Below are 21,242 nucleotides of genomic sequence, written 5' to 3'. Positions count from 1 at the left end.
AATTAATTCTAAACTACTTAACACAAGATCTATCCAATTCCTGCCCCACTTCCACCATATTTTCAGTCACACTTTTCTCACTTTCCTCTTAAGAATCCCTGGCAACTTTGGTGACTTCTTTGTGTTCTCACAATAAGCAAACTTATACCCAGGCGCTTGAGTATATGCTGTTCCCTCTAATTGGATACCATGCTACTCATCTGATTGCTTGTGCAAGTCTCAGGATTTTCATTTTCTGTGAGAGGATCTCCTCTGAAGTCACTCACTTTAAAAGAGTGCAGGGAGTGTGATTGCAGGAAGAAGGAAGAGAGATGGGACAGGCACTTGCATGTGGCCAGTCAGCAAACCCTGGCTAGGGTGTTGGGCCACAACTGGCATACTCAGGAACTATTCCTGACTCAGTACTTAGGGGTGACACCTGGCAGTGCTTGGGGAACCATATATTATGCCAGGATTCTGATAGAGTTAGTGAGATGCAATGAAAGTGCCTTAACCCATGTACTCTTTCCCCAACCCCAGGACCAGCTTAAACTATAAACCCGTAAAGGGAGAATACATAGAATTTAGGAGTTACAAACCATCTGGAAAATGAAAAGAACATACATGTAAATGTAGACACAAACCTAGAGTTTCATAATCAGTGTTTGAGGATTAGATATTGTTCTTCATTTAAGACGAATTAGATCTAGGCTAATTTCTGTTTTTCAGCTATCTTAATGCTTTGGTATATATATGTATATATTATATGTACAGCTATATACATGTGTATATCATATATCACTGTTTTATATACTTCATAATTATAAATAAAGATTTATAAGTTAATCAGTTTCCCATGGTTTGGGGAGTCTTTTGATATTTATTTTTATTACAAATTAGCAAAATAGTAAGCAGCAGACTTTTATTGCTAACAATACATAAAAATGGAATTGTGTAAATTCTTTGCTTATTTCATTAAATCACCACATTTGTTTGACAATATGCTTTGCTGTAACTATTTGCAAAGAAAATTAATCTGAGGTTAAAGACTACTGAGAATTTAAAATAACACAGGATATAATTTAGGATGGGTAGAAAGTGCCTTATTATTCCTATCAAGTCATCCTCCCCACACTCCCCTATCTGATATTGGCATTGTGGAACCCAGAAAAGTATAGGTCTTGAGGATGATTACTCAAATCCACAGAGCCCTCAGGAAGCTCTGTTTGGAAAGAATATTGTTCAATTTTTCCAGAGAGTGATTATGTAAGGATAAATTACATAATTGTGAAAGTGGCATATAAATTTTTAAAAATGTTTTAAACTTACTCTTTTTCATATTTTGCAAAATTTTCATACTCTACAAAAATGGAAAAAAGAAAAATGTTAGTTTTCCTTTGAAACCCAAGATAACTAAGTGAAAATACAGACTTTGATTTAAAGGACTAGTTTCTTTTAAAATAGCCATAAAGTACGTGGAGCGGGCAGGGCACATGCCTTGCATACAACCAACCTGGGTTGATCCCTGGCACCACACATGGTCCCCAGATCCCACTAGGAGTGATCCCTGAGTTCAGAACCAGAAGTAAACCCTGAGCACTGCTGAGAATGGCCTAAAAGCCAAATAAATAAATAAATAAGCCATAGAAATGAACACCTATCTTGCCATTTTTAATTCAGTACAAAATTTCCATTTGATTTTATCTTGAGATTTACCCCACCATGTAAGAATCAAAATATATGTTTAGAAACAATGCTATAAGAATATTAGAGGAAGTGAGGAAGTTCTTTCTGGTCAGTCCATTCTAGAACTCCGAATGCCATTAACTTCATTCTGTTAGCTCTAATACACAGTCATTCCCATTATCACCAATACTTTCTGCCAATCACATTTAGATCTGAAAGCAGGATGGTCCGTGCCCTGCTATTAGCTCTGCTACTTCTTTTCTCCTCTTTTCAGCAGATCCCTGTTCTCTACCTTCTTTACAATGGAGTGTCTAATGGATTTAATTCCAGGAGCTAATCCAGATGTCTACATTTAATTCATTTCTACAGCACGTATGTTTTTCTTTTTTTTTTTTTTGACAGTGCTACAGTGCAGTGCTACAGTTTTTTTTTTCTTATACCTCCCCCCTTCCCCCCCACACGTATGTTTTTCATCTCCTCCGTGATATTGCATTCTCTTTCTTTTCTTGTTCTTTACCGCTTCTCCTTCTCTTCCTTGTTGTTGATGTTGTGATGACCAGAGGTGATGAACACAAGCTGAGCCCAGGTACCCACCAGGGGATCGAACCTGAGATTGTGGTGCTTGTACACTCCTCATGCTCACAGGTTTGCACTCCTTTAGTGGCTGAACTTGCACATGCTTCCTGGGGCTTGCACGCTAGTGGCATATATGTCCTGGTTTTATTGCTTGCTAGGGTTTGTTGCTGTGCTCACATACATCTATCATGAATTGCACTTGTGGTCTGTGGTCTGGCCGGAAATCACTTGCTGCATGGGAGATCATAGATAGCAGAACTACCCAGCAGAACTGCTAGAACTGAAATAGTCTCATGGAACAAGGGGATTGAACTGAGAAATGCATGAAGGCGTACATGCTAAGCCACTGAGATATTCCTCCAGTCCCCCACAATAGTCTTCTTGGTGATTTCCATTTTGTTTCTCATAAAGACAATCAATTCATTATATTCATTCTAATTTAACTGTAGTACTCTTTCAAAGTTTGGTTGGTATTCTTTATTAAATGTAATCTATATGAGGCATCATTAATAAACTATTTTAAATTTTTTCTAATGGGTCGTTTATTCTTTAATATTTATATTGGATTATTTATTTTTAATGCAAAATATTCCAGTATAAATCCTCATTCTTGTCCTCCATCTACTCATTTCTAACACTTCTCCCAGAAGATAATCACTATTACTTGGTTGCTTGGTTTGGTCCCAAGAATGAGCCTAGGGGTTCATATATGCAAAACATGTGTTCTGATTTACTTCCCTGGTCATTAGTTTCTACATATCCTTCCACAGTCACTTATACAGTATAAATGAATATATATAGAAATATTTTTAAAATCCCTTTTAAGAAAAATTAATAAATAATATATAACACATTAAAATGTTAATGTGTTTATTTATTTTTAATTAAACAGTGTGACATTCCATAGCATGCATGACTTAGAATTTATTTTAATCAGTTACCCTAATAACTAATATTTATGATCCAAATCATTTGTTTTTATAAATAATTTCATAGCATATTTGTAGGATAAATTCCTAGAGGTAGTTATTGTGTCAAAGGAAATACACATTTGTAATTTTGATAGGCATAACTAAATTGTCCTGTATGCAAGTTATATCAGTTAGTCCTCCCCAAAATGCCAGGAATGTGCTGATTCCCAGAGTTTCCTTATCAGGGTGTAATCATACTTTTGAAATTTGACATTTGAACAGGTGTACAATTGCATGTCACCCTGGTTTTAATTCATATTTCTGTCATTCTGAGAGGCTGAACATATAAATATTTAAACGGCATTAACTTTGAATTGTCTGATGATGTGTTTTGGACCATTTTTCTTTCAGATAATATTTTCTGTAACTTCTAGGAGTTATGATGTGAGTTTCACATTTTTTTCTCCAATATGGTTTTTAATTTTTGTCTTTTGATTTTTAATACGGCTTTTTTGTCATGAAGAAATGTGCTATTTGTTCAGCCAAATTTATAAATCTCTGGTCTAACAGCTTCTGGCTTGTGAGTTTTAAAGTCATTTTCACTCCCAGGTAGTCAAGTAACCATTCCTAAATTTTGTTGACTGCTTTGTCAACAAACAAAAAAGGGAAACTTTGCAGAGTGAGGTATGAAGGCCTTGGCACATTGGCAGAAGACTGTCTGCAGGGCAAGGATGTGGAGGGAGTCCACTTTACCCAGTTCCACCTTCTTTTTGGCTTCAAAAAATTAACACATTAAAAAAATTAATGTGTGTTGCCCCATTTCTTCTTATGGCAGTTGATGTTGCAGACTGAGGCAACTTGAGGCACATCACCTTTCGCAGTCATAGTTCAGGGCAAGCTGGCAGAGGGCAGGCCGCATGGTGCCAGCCACAGATGCACTATTCAAATGCAGGCTGCACACTTTCTTGATACTGTGTAATTCGAGTGTGGCACATGCCAGGGGATTGTCAGATGGAAGCAGCAGCCGCTGGTCTGGAGGGACGTCATGCTTGTCTTGGGTTTGGTTTTGACATTCCAGGGGTGTCACTGGGTTCAGCCCTGGAAGCTACAGGTTACCCTTCAGATTCTTCACCAAGATCTTCCCCTCTGCCGCCAGGCGCCTCCATGGCCTGCTAGTTTTGTCTTTTTCTAAGCACTTTGTGGGTCTTTCCCCCCACCTCGCCCCATTTCTCTTATTTTTTTTTCCATACTTAAATCTTTCCAGCATCAAAAATACAGTGAGATAATTCTGAGTACGGATTCTACTTTAATTTTTGGTCCAGTTGACCAAATAATTATTGAAACCCATTTTTTATCCTTTGATTTGAGATGCTGCTTCATCATCATACAGTGTTTATACTTTATTTGGGTCTATTATTGAGCTTGACCTTCTTCATTGGTATGTTTCTCTTAACATACCAATAATCATACCATTTTGATATAATTGCAGCCTTAATGTTTTAATATCTGATATGGCTACCTTGCCTTACTACTATTATTTGTATTTTGCAGTTATTAACTATTCTCTCTCCTATTTTGTGTTTGCGTGTTTGCTTGATTTTGTTTTTTGTCACATGGGTGATGCTCAGAGCTTACTCCTGTTTCTGTGCTTAGGGCTCACTCTAGGCAGTGCTCTGAGGACCATATGCAGTGTCAGGAACCTAAAGGACAGTAGACAGCATGCAGATCAAGAAAGTTCCTTACTCCCTGTACTATCTCTCTAGTCCTAGTAAATATTCTTGCTCTTTTCAACCATATGAACTTTGGAGTCACTTAATCTGGTTTTTGGGTAAGGGTAGTAGATATGAAGCCATGCTTCAAACTAAGTTGCATTTTTTGATTTATTTTGGGGCCATACCTGACAAGGCTCAGGGCTTACTCCTGACTCTGTTCTCAGGGGTCTCTCCTGGCGGGTTCAGGAGACTATATGGGGTGCTGGAGACCTACCCCCAAGTAGACTATGTGAAAGGTAAGCACCCTACCTGCTATACTATTGCTCTGGCCCTGGTTTTTCCTATTAATTTAATTTTGTTTGAGGACCAAGTAGAGACAAAGGGTTGAAGTCAGAGCTCCAGCCTGCAAAGAATGTCCTCCAAGTTGAATTCCATCCTTGCCACCCTTCTATTTTTTTTTCTTTTTTGGCTTACACCTGGCAATGCACAGGGGTTACTCCTGGCTCTGCACTCAGGAATTACTCCTGGCGGTGCTCAGGGGACCATACGGGATGCTGGGAATCGAACCCGGGTTGGCCTCGTGCAAGGCAAACACCCTACCTGCTGTGCTTGCTCCAGCCCCCTACCCTTCTATTTTTATTTGAGATCAACAATCAATTGTAATGGAGACATTTAGCCCAGTTTTACAGATTAAAGCTGGCAACTGGGGTTGAGGCAGCTGGGAACAGGAAAGCCTCTAGCAAGTTTCCTGAGACTCTTTACCCTACTCCTTGTGAAATTTTTTCCAGGTGTCTTCAATGTCTGTTTGGAAGAGGTTGAATTTTCCGTGTGGTAGGTAGAATGAATCTCGATAGATTGAGCCTGCATTTCTGAAAGAAAAAAAAAAGTTTTGTTAGTTTTGTTGCATAGTTTTCTTAAGTCTTTGGGTGATGTATAGGTATATATGCAATCATTTTTAGTTGTCTTTTTTTCACATTACTTTTATAATATGGTATGGGCTTTGTAGTGTATTACTTTTCACTTAGACACTCCGTTCCTTTTCTATCTAAGTTCTTTATATTTACTTTTAACGGTGTCATTTCTGTAATTTCACTGAGAGAAAGTATTTTCTCTTACCATCTTCATCAGCAAGAAGGAAAGACTCACGGGTTCTTTCTGGGAGTGGAGGAGGTGGGGGAGAAGAGCGCTCTTCCTGGACATCTGTAATAAATGTATATTAACAAGTGGGGGGGAAATCCAGCTATTGTAAGTCATAAGTCATGACCTATTTTTTGTTTGGTATAACTTTTATTTTACTATAAAATTGTATGATTTTTCAGTATTAACCTGTAACAATCAAAAAAATTATTTTAAGTTTCTGAACAATGACTAGGACTTCAAGAACTTAATTCTTCTAGCTCATAGCCAATAAGCCTAAATGATTCATCAAACACTTGAAGCTCATTTAAAGTATACCTACAAAGAAATTGAACCTCAATAAAATTAAGCTTCTAGTTTTATTTATTTATTTATTTATTGGTTTTTGGGTCACACCGGCGATGCACAGGGGTTACGCCTGGCACTTCACTCAGGAATTACCCCTGGCGGTGCTCAGGGGACCATATGGGATGCTGGGATTAGAACCGGGGTCGGCCGCGTGCAAGGCAAACGCCCTACCCGCTGTGCTATCGCTCCAGCCCCTAAGCTTCTAGTTTTAAATACCATTTTATATAGAGTCCTGAGACTAGAGGAACAGATTAAATAAAACCATAAAAATATAAGCATCCAAATCTAAAATACCAGCTGTCTTTAGGACCAAGAACCCATTCTCTTCAACAAACAAATGTCTTTTTTAAAAAAAAGGAGAAATGTTACTAATTTTTTTTAATGTAAAAAACATATAAACCTAGTGTAATTTATTTTTTGAGTAGGGGAAGTGAAGAAAGATAGTATTAATTGAAACTTACGAAACTTAGCAAGTGAGGGCGTTAGGGGAGGAGAAAGAGGAAGTACTTGTCAAGAGAAAACACGAGCAATGAAACAAGCAGAGAGATATAAAGATAGCAGATGAGAGATGTGTCCAAGGGAGAACACAGGCTTGAAGAATAATAAGCCCAACTACAGATTGAAAAAATAAACTTTTATGAAAAAGCATTTTGAAAAGAATTTTCTACACTGGAACAAAGGCTGTCTATTAAAACATACTAAGGCATTATTGCCAATTTTATTGGTCTAGTAATTCTATTTTGGTAGGTTTATAATGTTTTAAAATTTTCCATAGTAAATAACTTTAATGAACCTATTTCCCCAAGATGTAAGTTCTAAAGACACAAATGATGTTCTGCTTATATACGTGCCCCATTACACACTGCTGAGTATAAACTACATAACTTATTAGTATACTTTTTTATCTTGAAAACAAAAACTGGATTAAATGCTAATTTTAGTTGTCTTTGGTCATTAGGATTTTAGGTCATAGAATTTTTCTATACAGCAAATTCTCTAGTTTATACCTTATCTGCTAGGTAACGTGCAAAGCATAATACTTATTTCCAGAAATGAATGCAATAACTAGAATAATCTGCTGGCTCTTAATAAATATTTAATTACTACTCTGAAGTAGCTTATTATCTTCTATTTTGCTGTAAGGGAGTATTCTAGGAACTAAAGCTCACATTTGGTTAACAAACAGCCATATATATCTTCCTAAAATGCTACTTTAACCTTAATACTCTGTTGACAGAAAAAAAGCAATGGTAATTATTACTGCATTAAGTCTAAATTTTTCTGCCTCACTTTGTGTGTGATAAAATACACATAAAATTGCATAAATGACTTTTTTTTTTGCTTTTTGGGTCACACCCAGCAATGCTCAGGGGTTACTCCTGACTTTGCACTCAGGAACCACTCCTGAGTGGGGACCATATGGGATGCCGGGGATTGAACCCAGGTCATCGGAGTGCAAGGCAAACGCCCGACCCGCTGTGCTATCGCTCCAGCCCCAGCATGCATAAATGACATTTAGTACATTTATGCTACCCACATTTTCTCAAACTTAGTTTCTATATTTCCAAAATTAATTCTCACAAATTAACTTGCTCACCGTAGTGCTCTATTTATCATGCCTATTTCCTCTACCTTTGAGTCACTATTTCTCTGATCCCTGACCCGGAAATATCTTTTCCTCTATGCCTATCCTTGAATTATTTCTTCTCCCCAAGGAAGCCTTTCCTACCCACTTCAGTGACAGCATCTTTTGCCTCAGGCTTCTGATGTTGATCATCAACAGAAAACTGCTTATTGATGAAAAATGAGTATTATATGTATCCTGTCCATTCTAACATGTATAAGGCACATATAATTTGCATAGGAAGCTCATTGAATGACTTTTTTTGGGTGAAGATAGTTTTTATTGAATAAAACTTATTCAGAAAGATGTGAGTGAAGAAGAAAAGGAATGTGTGTTCAAGAGAGCAGGAACTGGGGTTGGAATGATAGCATAGCACTTGCCTGGCATGAGGTCAGCTCGTTAATACACCTGCACCCCCACCCACCAGGACTGATCCCTGAGTCAGAGCCAGGAGTAAACCCTGAGCACTGCCTGGTGTGCCCCCCCCCAAAGAGAGAGAACACAAGCTTGAAAGAGCAAGTAAAGAAGCAAGCAAAGGAAGCTAGTAGGGGTAAGCAAGTGAGATGCGTGCTCAAGGAAGAATATGGGCTTGAAGAGGGCAAGACTGAATAATAAGTTTAATGAAAAGTATAATGGATTACATTGAATGAGAGATTATTATTATTTGACAACTATTATGCTAAAACCTTTAATGTGCTATCAGGATTCTCACAAAACTCTTCTAAGAAAGATGTTCTACTACCCTCAACTTATGAATGAAAAAAATTGGCATTGAATTGAATCAAGAATTTCAATAACTATTGGTAGGCTGTGGACTTTAGAGCTATGCTTTTTAAACTTCATTTCATGTACCAATCTATGCATTGAATAATATTCTATTATGAGAGCCATCATCTGCTGTAATGCTTGTAAAGCACCTATTTGTGCCCAATAAATATTAGCTACTAATGCTGCTATTGAATGTATAAAACAAAGCTTAGGAAAGTAAAGAAGCAATGACAAGTTAAAGATCAAAGTGGCCCCAAAAAAGTTTTTAAAATCACACTGAACACAATGGCAAAACCTGAAAAACTTAAATGTCACAAAATGTGACTAAATGTCACAAAACCAAACAAAAGTTTTTTTTACCTGATTTGGGACTTCGAAGTTTTACACTCTAAAAAGAGAGAGAGAAATGAAAAAGGAATATATTCTAAAATGTATGAACTCAAGTAAACATGTATAAAATTATTTTTCATATTACTATATAGTCCGATATAAAATGTTGACCCTATTTTTCCTGAGGTTATAAGTGTGCTGAATTGTGAAAAGATATTCTTAACTTTTACAGTGAATTTTGGGGAGGCATGAGGAGCACACCTGGCAGTGCTCAAGGATTACTCCTGGTTCTGCACTCAGGAATCACTCGTAGCAGTGCTCAGGAGACCATATGGGATGCCAGGGATCAAACTTGGGTGGGTCACCACATGCAAGGCAAGCTCCTTACTCACTGTATTATCTCTCTGGCAACTCTTACAGTGATTTTTATATGGCATGAAAGTTGATCCTAAATTGGTCCTTTTTGACTTTTTCCTACTCAGAACATTTTTTTGAAATTTTGATTGGGAGTAAGTTTTTAAAATTGAAATTATTTCATGACATTGGACTTAGTCCCATTACCTCTCTAATGTTCTTTGCTCTGAGAGATGCTGATTTAAAACAATTACCTGTATGCATATTATTAGTAGTAATAATTACTACTCATAAATTTAAAGTATGACTAAAAAGGTACAGGATCAGCGATGTGATTCAGCGTGACCTACTTTGTATGTATGAGACCATTGATTCAATCAAATACATACACATTTGCCTGTAGTATTACAACTACAGGCACCTTTCAATGTTTGCTTAGGTAAAAACTTTTTTGTTTGGGTTTCCTTTGATTTGAGGCCACACCTCAGCAGTACTCAGGACTTGCTCTTGGCTCTGCACTCAGGGATCATTTGAGTGGCAGGTTTGAGGGCAATGCTGGGGATCGAACCTAGGTTAGCCATGTGCAAGGCAAGCAAGCACCTTAACTATCTCTCTGGTCCCTAATAATTTTTCTAATTTCTAAACTTATTTATTTTCTGGGGAAACTCCCAGAATCTGGGCCACTCCTGGCTATGCAGACAGTGACACTCTCTTATGTTACCTGACAAAGCGTTGCTCCCTGAGCCCAGGAGTTCAGGGAGCCAGCCACCAAGGCCTGACACAGCATAACTGGGAGGCCATGCTGTGCCAGGGATCTAATCTGGAGCATAGCCTGGTGACTTCGGAACATTATCAGGTATGGTAATGTTTTGTCAAATGTTTGGTCAAAATGTTTGGTCAAAAACCAACCAAAACAAGGAGCGGGACCATCGCCTGTTGAATTAAGATGAGTAGTATCAGAAAAAAAAAGCTACTGACCTTGCTTGGCCTAAGTCTCACAGTATCATCAAATTTCATTGATTCAGTTGTTCCACTCCATTCCAGGGATATTCCAATTTTTGTGTTCAGAGTTGAAGGTAAGGATTTGGGAATACTTGGTAAGATTTCCCCTGGAAAAACATTTGAAAAAAAAAAACAAAACACTTCACTACGAAGGTAGTGATTCTTCTAGAAAACTACTGCAACTCAGCATACAGAATATATGACACAAAGAGAAAGAACTGGAATAATTCACACTTTATTTTACATTCACTGACTCATACTCACTGTCCTCCTCTACCACGATGAAAGACTCAGGTGTCCGTGCAGGAAGGGGCGGGGGTATTTCTTCATCTGTCCGTGGAGAAGTTACTGTCCAAGATGCCAGAAATATAACATTTTTCAATTAGAAAAATCCAAAGAAAATTCTTTTTTTTCTCTTGCTTTTTTGGTCACACCTAGTGATGCACAGGGGTCACTCCTGGCTCTGCACTCAGGAATTACCCCTGGTGGTGCTCAGAAGATCATATGGGATGTTGAGAATTGAACCTGGGTCAGTTGCGTGCAAGGCAAACTCCCTACCCGCTGTTCTATCTCTCCAGCCCCCCAAAGAAAATTCTTACATGGTAATCTTGATGTAAAGAATTGTTACAATATTTAATCTAGAATTTGGGAGATAGCTCAGGGGTTGGAGCAAATGCCTGCATGTAGAGAACCCACATTCAATTCTCATCGCCTGGGTCTCAGCACCAGGGCCACCGTCCTTAGCCTCCTAGCGCTGAGCAGAGTGCGGGATTAGAAGGAATACCCAGGACTCTCCTTTAATTCCAAAGAAAACATCTGCTCAAGAAAAAGACAAAATAAACTTTATTTTCAGTGGTGAACTTAGCAGGATTTTTCTTTTTCCTTTAGGAGCTCAAAAGTATTTTATCGAGTATTGCCTAGTATCAGCTCGGACAATATAAAACATTAATTTTGGAGGCAGTAGGTTGTTTCTATATAACTTTAATTTTACACAGAATAACACATCCTAAAATATGTTGAGACACCAGATTCATTTTACTAAGTAAAACTACAAAGATCTTAATAGTTTTTTTTTCTCTTTTTCTGGCAGTGCTATGAGTCAAATCAAGGACTTTCTATATACAAAGCACCAGCCCTCTTTTTATCACTTTATTTGTCCTTTGAATTAAAAAAAGTAATTTATGTCTTGATTTGGGGGCCAGAGCTGGAGATAGTTCTGGCTCTGTGGTTGGGGTCACTCCCAGCAGTGCTCGGGCACGACACTGTGCCTGAGGTCCAAGTTAGGACTCCTGCGCGCAGAGCACGTGCTCCAGTCCATTGAGTCATCTCCCTAGTACCGCTCTCTTCTTTATTTTACAAACACATTCTTAGCTTTTTTAAAAAATGTTTTGAGGTGGGGGAACACACCTGGCAATGCTTACGGGTTACTCCTGACTCTGCACTCAGGAATTAGTCCTGACAATGCTTGGGGAGACCCTGTTGGATGCCAGGAATTGAACTTAAGTCGGCCTGGAGCAAAGAAAGAACCCCACCCACTGTACTATGGCTCCCACTCTCATTTTACAAATATTAATGACATGGGTATTTGCAGGGTTTTCTATTTCTATCACTTTTTAAGAGTATTTTGATTTTTTTCGTAGAAAATTTTAAATGTTATTATAAGAAAGTGCCACCAGATGGCAGAGGTGTCGATGTTATTAATCTTAAATAGGATGCTTTTTAATGATGATGCTTAGAAAAAGATATCGAGAAAAATAAAATTCCTGTAAGCTGCAAAATAAGATAACATGCTAAAATAATATAGGATATTTTAGTAACAAAACTATGCATCTGTATTAAAACACTGTATGGCGGGGCTGGAGCGATAGTACAGCTGGTGAGACACTTGCCTTGCATGTGGACACCAGAGTTTGATTCCCAGCATCCCATATGGTCTCCATGCACCACCAGGAGTGATTCCTGAGCACAGACCTAGGAGTAACCTTTGAGCATCGCCAGCTGTGGCTCCAAAGTCACAAATAAAATAAAATAAAATAAAACACTGCACAAATAATGTTATTGGGCAAAAATTATAACACTATCCAGGTGAAATGTTTAGATTTCTGATAGTATACATAGGAAAACTGAAGTTGGGGTTGGGGCAATCGCTCAGAGGAGGCACACACAGTTCCCAAAGTACTGCCAAATATGGTCCTGGTGGTCCCAGCTCACTGGGGTCCGAACAGCACCATATTGTTGGACCAGACATGAAACTCCAGCCTTGCACCCTAGGACTGAGTGTCTAGGTTCACAGCCCCACTGGGGTGTCACTCCCTTTCAATTCTGCGAAAACAAAAGCCAAACTTGCTTTTTGTTTTCCTTTATATTCAGGAGGGGAGGGGTAGCCGGTGGGGGGTTGGGGAACACCCTGCTTTACGCAGGGCTTCTCCTGGCTCTCTGCTCAGGACTTGCTCCTGATGTGCTCAGGGGCTCTTTCCCTGCTGACCCCAGCTTTTTACTTTCTATACTATCTTCCACATCAAACTAATATAATGAGCTCTACCTGAATTATTTCAAACCACTCATAAAGCAAAAATAATATATGTCATAGGCAAAACCCCAAACTTTTAAAAGTATGGAAATATCCCGGGTTTGATTCCCAGCATCCCATATGGTCCCCTGAGCACCGCCAGGAGTGATTCCTGAGTGCAGAGCCAGGAGTAACCCCTGTGCATCACCAGGTGTGACCCAAAAAGCAAAAAAAAAAAAAAAAGTATGGAAATATGGTGTATGTAGGATTAAAATCTCACACAGAATGCTAAATGCAATCTCATTCTACATAGATACTACAAATGCACGAGAAATCAGATCCTCAGCCTTCTTCAGGAAGAAAATTAAATTCTTAGGAATTTGTTCAACTCATTATAGCCATATGATTATATAATTAAAATTCTGAGTAACCATGTGATGCTCTTCATCAGATCTTTTTGGCTCTTTATTTTTGAAGTTGTTTCCTACACATTGAGAGTTGATATGACTTCTGACTTCTGACACACATTTCTAAGAGCGAGGATGATCCCCCTGGACGCACGTCTGATGGCATGGTTATTGTTCCACATCTGACTGCCTCCATGGTTGCCTGTTTTATGGAATACTGCCTATTTCTCTATTGCTGTTTTCAAATTATTACATCAGTAAAACTCCTGAAGCATTTTTCTGAGCAGAGGAAAGGAAAACAAGAAAGAGACAGAGAAAAGCAAGGACAGAAGAATGAGAAGAGGCACAAATCTCCTTATAGAAATAAAGTGAAATTGAGGAATCTGGAGCATGACTTAGTGGCAGAACCCTTGCTTTTCATGTGTGAGGTCCTGCGTTGGATGCAGCCCTAATTTGTCTGCTCCCCAGAACAGTAATTTGACCCCTAACTTTCCTAGCAAAATAACACAACAAATGAAAGAGAAATTTTCCTACAATTTTTCTTTTTTAACTTACCTACAACTGCTATCTCTTGGTTCAATGAAAGGGGGAAATTAGTTGGATGTGTCAATGCTAAAGAATCCTGTGAACTGTTGTGATGAGAAAAGAGAGTTGTAGCAGATGTTGACAACAGAGAACAAGGTAAGACAGTCTCAGTTTGCTTCTCAGGTAAATCCAGCGACATCTTAGAGCCAGTACTACTTGGAGACAATGATGAAAAATAAGGATCTTCCACTAAAGACATGTAGAAATACTCGTTGAAAGCATGGGACTCATGCCATTCTTCTACAGAGGCATTACATATTTGGTGCTTAGAGTCATGTGACAGTGAATAATTCAGTTCTGCTGAAGAAAGACGCGTCATTTTTTGATCCTGTTTGAAACAAGAATGTGGTTGAGAGTCCAAACAAGGAAAATTTTCCTTTCTGTTCAAGTCTTTTGTGTCTCTCTGATGAGTAAATTCAAAGGGAGTGGATTTGGTCCTTGTGATTGAACCCTTTGAAGGAAAGCATCCTGCTGCGGCCTTTGCAGATTTAGAATGAGCATGCACCTCCAGCAAAATGGAACTCAAGTCCACACTCTGATGCTTCTGACGAAGCTCTCCAGTCATTGGAAACGCCCTTGGCTCCTGTTTTATGGTGGTGTCAGCATTTTTGGTAGACCCACTATTAAGCTCCCCAAACTCCAAAGAATTGCTCTCTTTCATATGGTACAGAGGTAACCCTTCTTTTTCACTAAATTCAGAAGTCCTGAGATCAGTGGAAGAAGCTTTGGCTTTTGTCCCCTCTATTCTTTGTTTTGTCTGTGGATTCATCTTTGTTTCTTTCATGCTGCTAAAATAAAAATAAAGGAATAATGGTATCACACCCACTGAACCCTTGTCCGTATCTTCAACCCAGCATCTCAGTGAAGTAGGAGCTTGAGCTGGCACTCCCAGACAGAATTAGACAATATTGACATGTATAAAATTATACTCACATGCTTGGTAAATTTGAAGAGTAATAGTCTTGTTGTAGAGTAGGGTTTTGCTGAGGAATTGAATATTTTGCAGGAAACTTCAAGAGAAACAAGAGATTTATTTTTATAAATCAATGACAATGAGATATTTCAACACATATGTTACTGAGAAGTACTTTTTAAGAAAATATAAAGATTTCTTAAAATTTGGGTTAAATGTCTTTCCAAAATATTAAATCCAGGACCCAGAGGAATAGTTCAGGGGCTTGAGCACTGCCTTGCACACATGGTCACAAGTTAAAATCCCTGGTGTCCCACATGCACTAACTAGAATCCTAGCAACTTGAGTCTTTGAATCTGGCAACTCTGTTGTCTGAGCTCTTTGTCACCACCGCCAGGAGTGTAAGTAGCACCAAAGGGATGGGGTGAGAGCTGGTGTGAGAGCTGGTGTGGTATAGTGGGTAGGGTGTTTGCCTTGCATGCAGCCTACCTGGGTTTGGCCCCTAGCACCCTATATGGTCCCCCAAACCCCACCAGGAGTGATCCCTGTGTACAGAACCAGGAGTAAGCCCTCAGTACTTTTGGGTGTGGTCTGAAAACTAAACAAAAAAGGGGTGTGTGGCCACAGTAGGCATGTGTACCAGCACCATCACTAAAGGAATGCAAACCTTAGTGAGCACAGGTGTGGGAATGGGAGCACTGCAATCTGATATGCACACCCGCCCAGAGCACTGCATCTGAGAACGTGAACACCACCCCTACACCGCCCAGGTTCTCTGTCACTGCAGCAAAGCAGCTGTAACAAAGGGAAGTATGAGTGGAGAGAAAAAATGTTTTCATTAATGGGGGAACACACCTAGAGGCTCTCAAAAATTACTCCTGGCTCTGTGCTCAGGAATCACTTCTGGTGGCATTTGGGGAACCATATGTGGTGCTGGGGGTTGAACTGGGGTCAGCTGTATGCAAGGCAAGCACCTTCCTGGCTATACCATCTCTTCCTCCCCTAAATTTTTTAAAGATTCTTGGTTCCACAGTTTCCCAAGAACAACTGGGAGCAATCTTCAAGTACAGAGCCACACGTAGCCTCTGAGCACTATTTGGTGGACTCTCTCTTACCACGTTTAAGTTTTATAAAACCCCAAAATATTAAACTTAGTAAGAGCTTGTTCACATATGTAGAACAAAAGGGTCAGAATAAATGATTAATTGTGTTAGAAACTAGAAGGAATTTGCTTTGTAGTATCCTTACAAATGTGGGGATCTTTCTGTTTTGCAAGATAACCTTTAGGAATTTATCAAGTTAAAGCTAATAGGTACTTTTTTGGTTTTGTTCTGTTTGGGGGCCACACTCAGCAGGGCTTAGGGCTTATTTCTGCCTCTGTGCTCAAGGATCTCTCTCGGTGATGGTTCGGGGACCATAAGTAGTGTTGGGGATCAAACTAGTAATGGTAGCTTGCAAGGCAAGAAATTTAACCCCTGTATTATATCTTATAAAGTTCCAGTAGTTTCTTATTAAGTTCTTAGGTTCTTCATCTAATTTGGTCTTAGTTTACCCTTATCATCATTACATTCTTGCTATTGGGTTTTCTTGCCATTCCATAAGCATGCCAAATTTATTTCCAACTCAAGGCTTTTATAGCTACTACTCCCTCAGATCAAAATAGTATTGCTTCCAACTTTGCATAGCCAGTTTCTTTCAAATAATTAATCTGTTTAATTATCACCTGCATAAGAAATTTATCCCTAAGCACTCAACCTAAAATCACATTCTACATGCCTTCCTAGCAGCCCTTAATCTTGATTTTTTTTCGTAGCACATCACATTATGACATTTGATGCTGTGGCTCATGAAATCAAAGATAATTGTCAATTGTAAAATATATTCTGATTCCAGAGATGTGCAAAGGCTGAAAACATAGACAATTGTAACATTCCACCTGTTAAGCATCTATTTCAGCAGGATACCCTGAAATCTAACTTCTGATACTAGGGGAAATAGGTCTTTTCAGATGTAATTGGTTAAGGTCAGTCATGCTGGATTAGAGTGGGATCCAGTACAATGATTTGTGTCCTTAGAAGAGGAAATAGAGACCCAGGAACACATGGGAGAATGTGATATGATGCTGAACGGGAGATGGGAGTAATGGATCTGTCAGCCATTGAACCCGAGGATTGCTGGCTATGTCCAGAAACTGCAGGAGGCCAGCAAAGTTAGTGCCGTCACAGAGCCTGGCTCTGCTGACCCCTTGGCTTCAGGCTTCCCGACTCCAGATCTGTGAGAAAGTAAGTTTGCTTTAAATTTAATGCAACCTCACAGTAGTACTTGTTACAGCAGGCCTAGGAAACTGATACAAAGACTTTAGTGCTCCACTTTCAGTAATGGAAAAACAGGACCCAGAACAATAAAACAGAGGACTGGTATATATATGTGCACAAATAACTTCTGTTCACACCCCTTAAAGCTGAGCTTAGAGTGATTATTGATATTTGGTGGCTAACTACCATTCTATTTTTTTCTAGTTGTTTTCTATATCTGGGCTGAAGCGATATAGCACAGCGGTTGGGCGTTTGCCTTTCACGAGGCCGACCTGTGTTCTATTCCTCCGCCCCTCTCAGAGAGCCTGGCAAGCTACCGAGAATATGGAGCCTGAATGGCAGAGCCTGGCAAGCAACCCGTGCTTATTGGATATGCCAAAAACAGTAACAATAAGTCCCTCAATGAGAGTCGTTACTGATGCCCACTAGAACAAATCGATGAGCAACGGGATAACAGTGACAGTGACAGTTTTCTATATCTGTTCCCCCGCCCCGCCATTTGTTAATATTTGTCTTTCCATTTGGCTGTTGATGTTATTTTTCCTGGTGATTCCACCATATTGATCCTTTTTTTCTTCTAAGTATCTCTGCTCCAGATTTTTGTTTTGTGGTGCTATGGGAACTGTATATCCCTCTAACAAGGAGGGACTTTGCTGTGCAGTACCAACTGGTCAGATTCAGACAACAGACACTGTCTTCCTTCCCTCTGATGTTCTGTTCACTCATCTGATTCTTGGCTATGTTTGTAACTCTGTGTTCCTATTTATCACCATGCTCAAAATTTAGTGCTGTATTGAATTTTTTTTTCTTTTCAAGGACTGTAGTTAGCATTTTCAGATCTGATGATGCTAAACTCTGTTAGCTCTTTGTTCATGTAGGAAAATTTTTATTTCTCCATCATATTTAAATGATGATTTTGCAGGGTTAGAGAGTAGAATATTCTTTTGTTGTTGCTTGTTTGTTTGAGGGCCACATCCAGAAATGCTCAGGAATTCCTGACTCTGCATTCAGGAATTACTCCTGGTGGACTCAGGGTATCATAGGGGGTTCCAGGAATCGAACCCAGGTTGGCTGCATGTGAGGCAAATGCTTACCTGCGTAGTAACTCTCCAGCCCCAAGGTAAAATATTTTTGGAAGATCTTTTGGAACTGTGAATAATCATTCCACTCTCTCATATGCTACAGCGCTTCTGCTGAGAAGTCTGGTGAAAGTTTGATCAGGGTGCCTTTGTATGTTTTCCTTCCCCCCACTAGATGCTTTAAATATTTTTTCTGCATTTTTTGCTGACTTTTGAGAATTGAATAATGATATGTCTTGGGTATATACTTTTGCATTTAGAAATGTGAGTGTTCTCTCAGCTTCTTGACCTTCTGTGGTTAGATCTTTCTTTAACTTTGGGAAGTTTTTAGCTATTTATCTCCTTAACTGGACACTCTTCCCTTCTCTCTCTCATCTTCTGGTATTCTCGTTATTCTAACATTCTTCTTTTTTTTTTTTTTTTTGCTTTTTGTGTCACACCTGGTGATACACAGGGGTTACTCCTGGCTCTGCACTCAGGAATTACCCCTGGTGATGCCCAGGGGACCATATGGGACACTGGGAATTGAACCTGGGTTAGCCACGTGCAAGGCAAATGCCATGCCTGCTGTGCTCCAGCCCAACATTAATTTTTCTAATGTACTTAAAAGACTTTGATTTCTATCAATCTCTTAAGGCTTTAAAGACTCTAGTATTTCCCAATGGGTGTCTTCATTTGCTTTTCATATCATTGCTTGAAGTTTTTTGGGTTTTTTTCTCTGATCTCTTATGAGAAACTCTCTCTGTTTCATTTCATTCATGTTTCATTCTGTGTTAGTGTTCAGATGATGCTTTTCATTGATTTTCTTCATGAAAGATACTTAAAATTCATTGTCTAGAAGACTCCCCACTTCTGTGACATTCAGATTTATTTCTGAAGAGATTTCTTTCTCATTCATTCTGTTGCTAGCCTTTCCCCTGTTTTTATCCTAGAAAATGCTGTTCCTTTTTTATTTTTTAATTAGTGAATTATCATGAGGGTACAGTTACAGATTTACACATTTTCGTGCTTGTGTTTCTGTCATTCAATGTTCAAGAACCCATCCCTCCACCAGTGCCCATTCTCCACCACCAATGAACCCAATACCCCTCCCACTCCCCAATCCCATCCTCCCCACCCCATCCTGCCTCTGTGGTAGGGCATTCCCTTTTGTTCTATCTCTCCTTTTAGGTGTTGTGGTTTGCAATAGGGGTATTGGGTGGCCATTGTGTTCAATCTATAGTCTACTTTCAGCACACATCTCCCTTCCTGAGCATGTTCTCCAACCACATTTTACTTGTTATTCCCTTGTCTCCCTGAGCTGCCTTTTCCCCCAGCATGTGAGGCCAGCTTCCAAATCATGGAGCCAACCTCCCGGTACAAATTTCTACTATTCTTGGGTGTTAGTCTCCTATTCTATTATTTTATATTCCACAGATGAGCTCGATCTTTGTATGTCGGTCTCTCTCTTTCTGACTCAGGAAGTGCTGTTCTTGGCTTGAGGATTTGTTTTTCCTTTCAGGACCTCGGCTGTGGGCTGGAGTTGATGGGATGTGTCAGATGGGTAAGTGGGTTCCTTCCAGCACTTCCCTAGGTGGAAGGATGAGCTTGGGTGTGAAGTTTCCTGATTATGGACTTGATCCTGATGGTTGCTGAAGCAGTAGAGTTATATATTCTTGATAATTTTCTTTGGATTTATAGCAGTTGTTGGAAGAAAGCATTGGTGTCTCTTATATCATAGCAGTTATTTGTTCTTCCTTTCAATTCTTCCATTTTGCCTCACATATTTTGCAGTGCTGTTTGGTTTTGCACAATTAGGACTACTATATTTAATTGATAGTTTGGCTCTTTATCAATATATAATCTCCCTGTCTGTGATTATTTTCTATTCTCTGAAGTCTATTTTAACTGATGTTACTAAAGATATTCCTGTTTTTTTTAATTTATGTTTTCAGATACATCTTTTTTCCAATTCTTTAAGCCAACTGATCTATTTGAAGTGTGTTTCTTATAGACAGCATCAAGTTCAATCATATTTTTATTTAATTTATTTACTTTTTGCTTTGGGGGTCATACCTGGTGGTGTTCGGGGCTTACTCCTTGCTCTACTCTTAGGGATCACTCCTTAGGGGACCATATAGGTGCCAGTAATGGACCCCAAGTAAGACGCATGCAAGGCAAAAACCTTGACCCCTGGAGCATTATTTTTCTTTATTTTACACCCTTTTCCTAAATTTTTAGAATTTTTTTTAATTGATGGCCACAAGCAATCGTACTCTTGGCTCAACATCACTCTTGCTACTATTCAGGATCAAACTGGAATATGTTCACACAAGGTACTATCTCACTGGCTCCTAAAATTTCATTTTTATTTACCTATAGTGTTTCTGAATGTCTCTATGTCTTATTCAGTAGTGGTCCATTGGACAAACACTTATATGTACCTATAGACTTTATACACAATCAATATATATTTGTAACATCTGATTAAACAGGTATTATTATTTTAAGTATAGAAAACTTACTTTGCTTTAAGTCCTTAAGCCTACCCTGTTTATAATATCTTAAATACCTTCCCACCAACCACATCAGTGTTAAATTTGCTCTAATCATCAATTTAGAAAACTCAAGGGAAAGGAGAGCTTATTATATTTACCTACATCATTGCTTACTATGTCCTTCCTCCACCATTTCCTTTCTGTTTAGAAAATTATATTTATTATTATTTCTTTTTCTTTGGGGGTCACACCCAATGATCCTCAGGGGTTACCCCTGGCTCTGACTCAGGAATTACTCCTAGTGGTTCTTGGGGAACCATATGGGATGCTGGGGATAGAACCTAGGTTGGCTATGTGCAAGGCAAACACCCTACCCGCTGTACTGTTGCTCTATTACTCTGGTCCCCTATTTAGAAAACTTTCTTTAAACAAAACTATTTTAGTACACACACACACATCACAAATAAGTGTCTGGAGATGAAGAGCAGTTAGGACATCAGGACTCAACCATGATTTCGCTTTCTGTCAGT

At 39.0% G+C, this 21,242-nt stretch overlaps 1 protein-coding gene across 4 annotated transcripts in view; it reads right to left on the bottom strand.

The window, feature by feature from the left end:
- PTPN22 (protein tyrosine phosphatase non-receptor type 22) overlaps positions 1–21,242 on the bottom strand; it is a 72,080-nt gene that overhangs the window by 14,332 nt on the left and 36,506 nt on the right. For 3 of the 4 annotated variants that reach the window (XM_004616255.2, XM_004616257.2, XM_012934434.2), the window contains 8 exons: positions 14,862–14,938; positions 13,899–14,716; positions 10,692–10,775; positions 10,404–10,534; positions 9,102–9,129; positions 5,981–6,064; positions 5,627–5,733; positions 1,309–1,339 (listed from right to left, as the gene is read on the bottom strand). In XM_004616255.2, coding sequence (XP_004616312.1) covers positions 1,309–1,339; positions 5,627–5,733; positions 5,981–6,064; positions 9,102–9,129; positions 10,404–10,534; positions 10,692–10,775; positions 13,899–14,716; positions 14,862–14,938 — 1,360 coding nt within the window. Of the gene's footprint in view, positions 1–1,308; positions 1,340–5,626; positions 5,734–5,980; positions 6,065–9,101; positions 9,132–10,403; positions 10,535–10,691; positions 10,776–13,898; positions 14,717–14,861; positions 14,939–21,242 lie in introns of all 4 variants that reach the window. The other variant, XM_004616256.2, reaches the window with a different exon arrangement.

This window comes from Sorex araneus, chromosome 5 (genome assembly GCF_027595985.1).
Source record: "Sorex araneus isolate mSorAra2 chromosome 5, mSorAra2.pri, whole genome shotgun sequence".
NCBI lineage: Eukaryota > Metazoa > Chordata > Mammalia > Eulipotyphla > Soricidae > Sorex > Sorex araneus.
The sequence above is the reverse complement of the archived record's forward strand: the minus strand, read 5'-3'. Positions and strand labels throughout refer to the sequence as shown.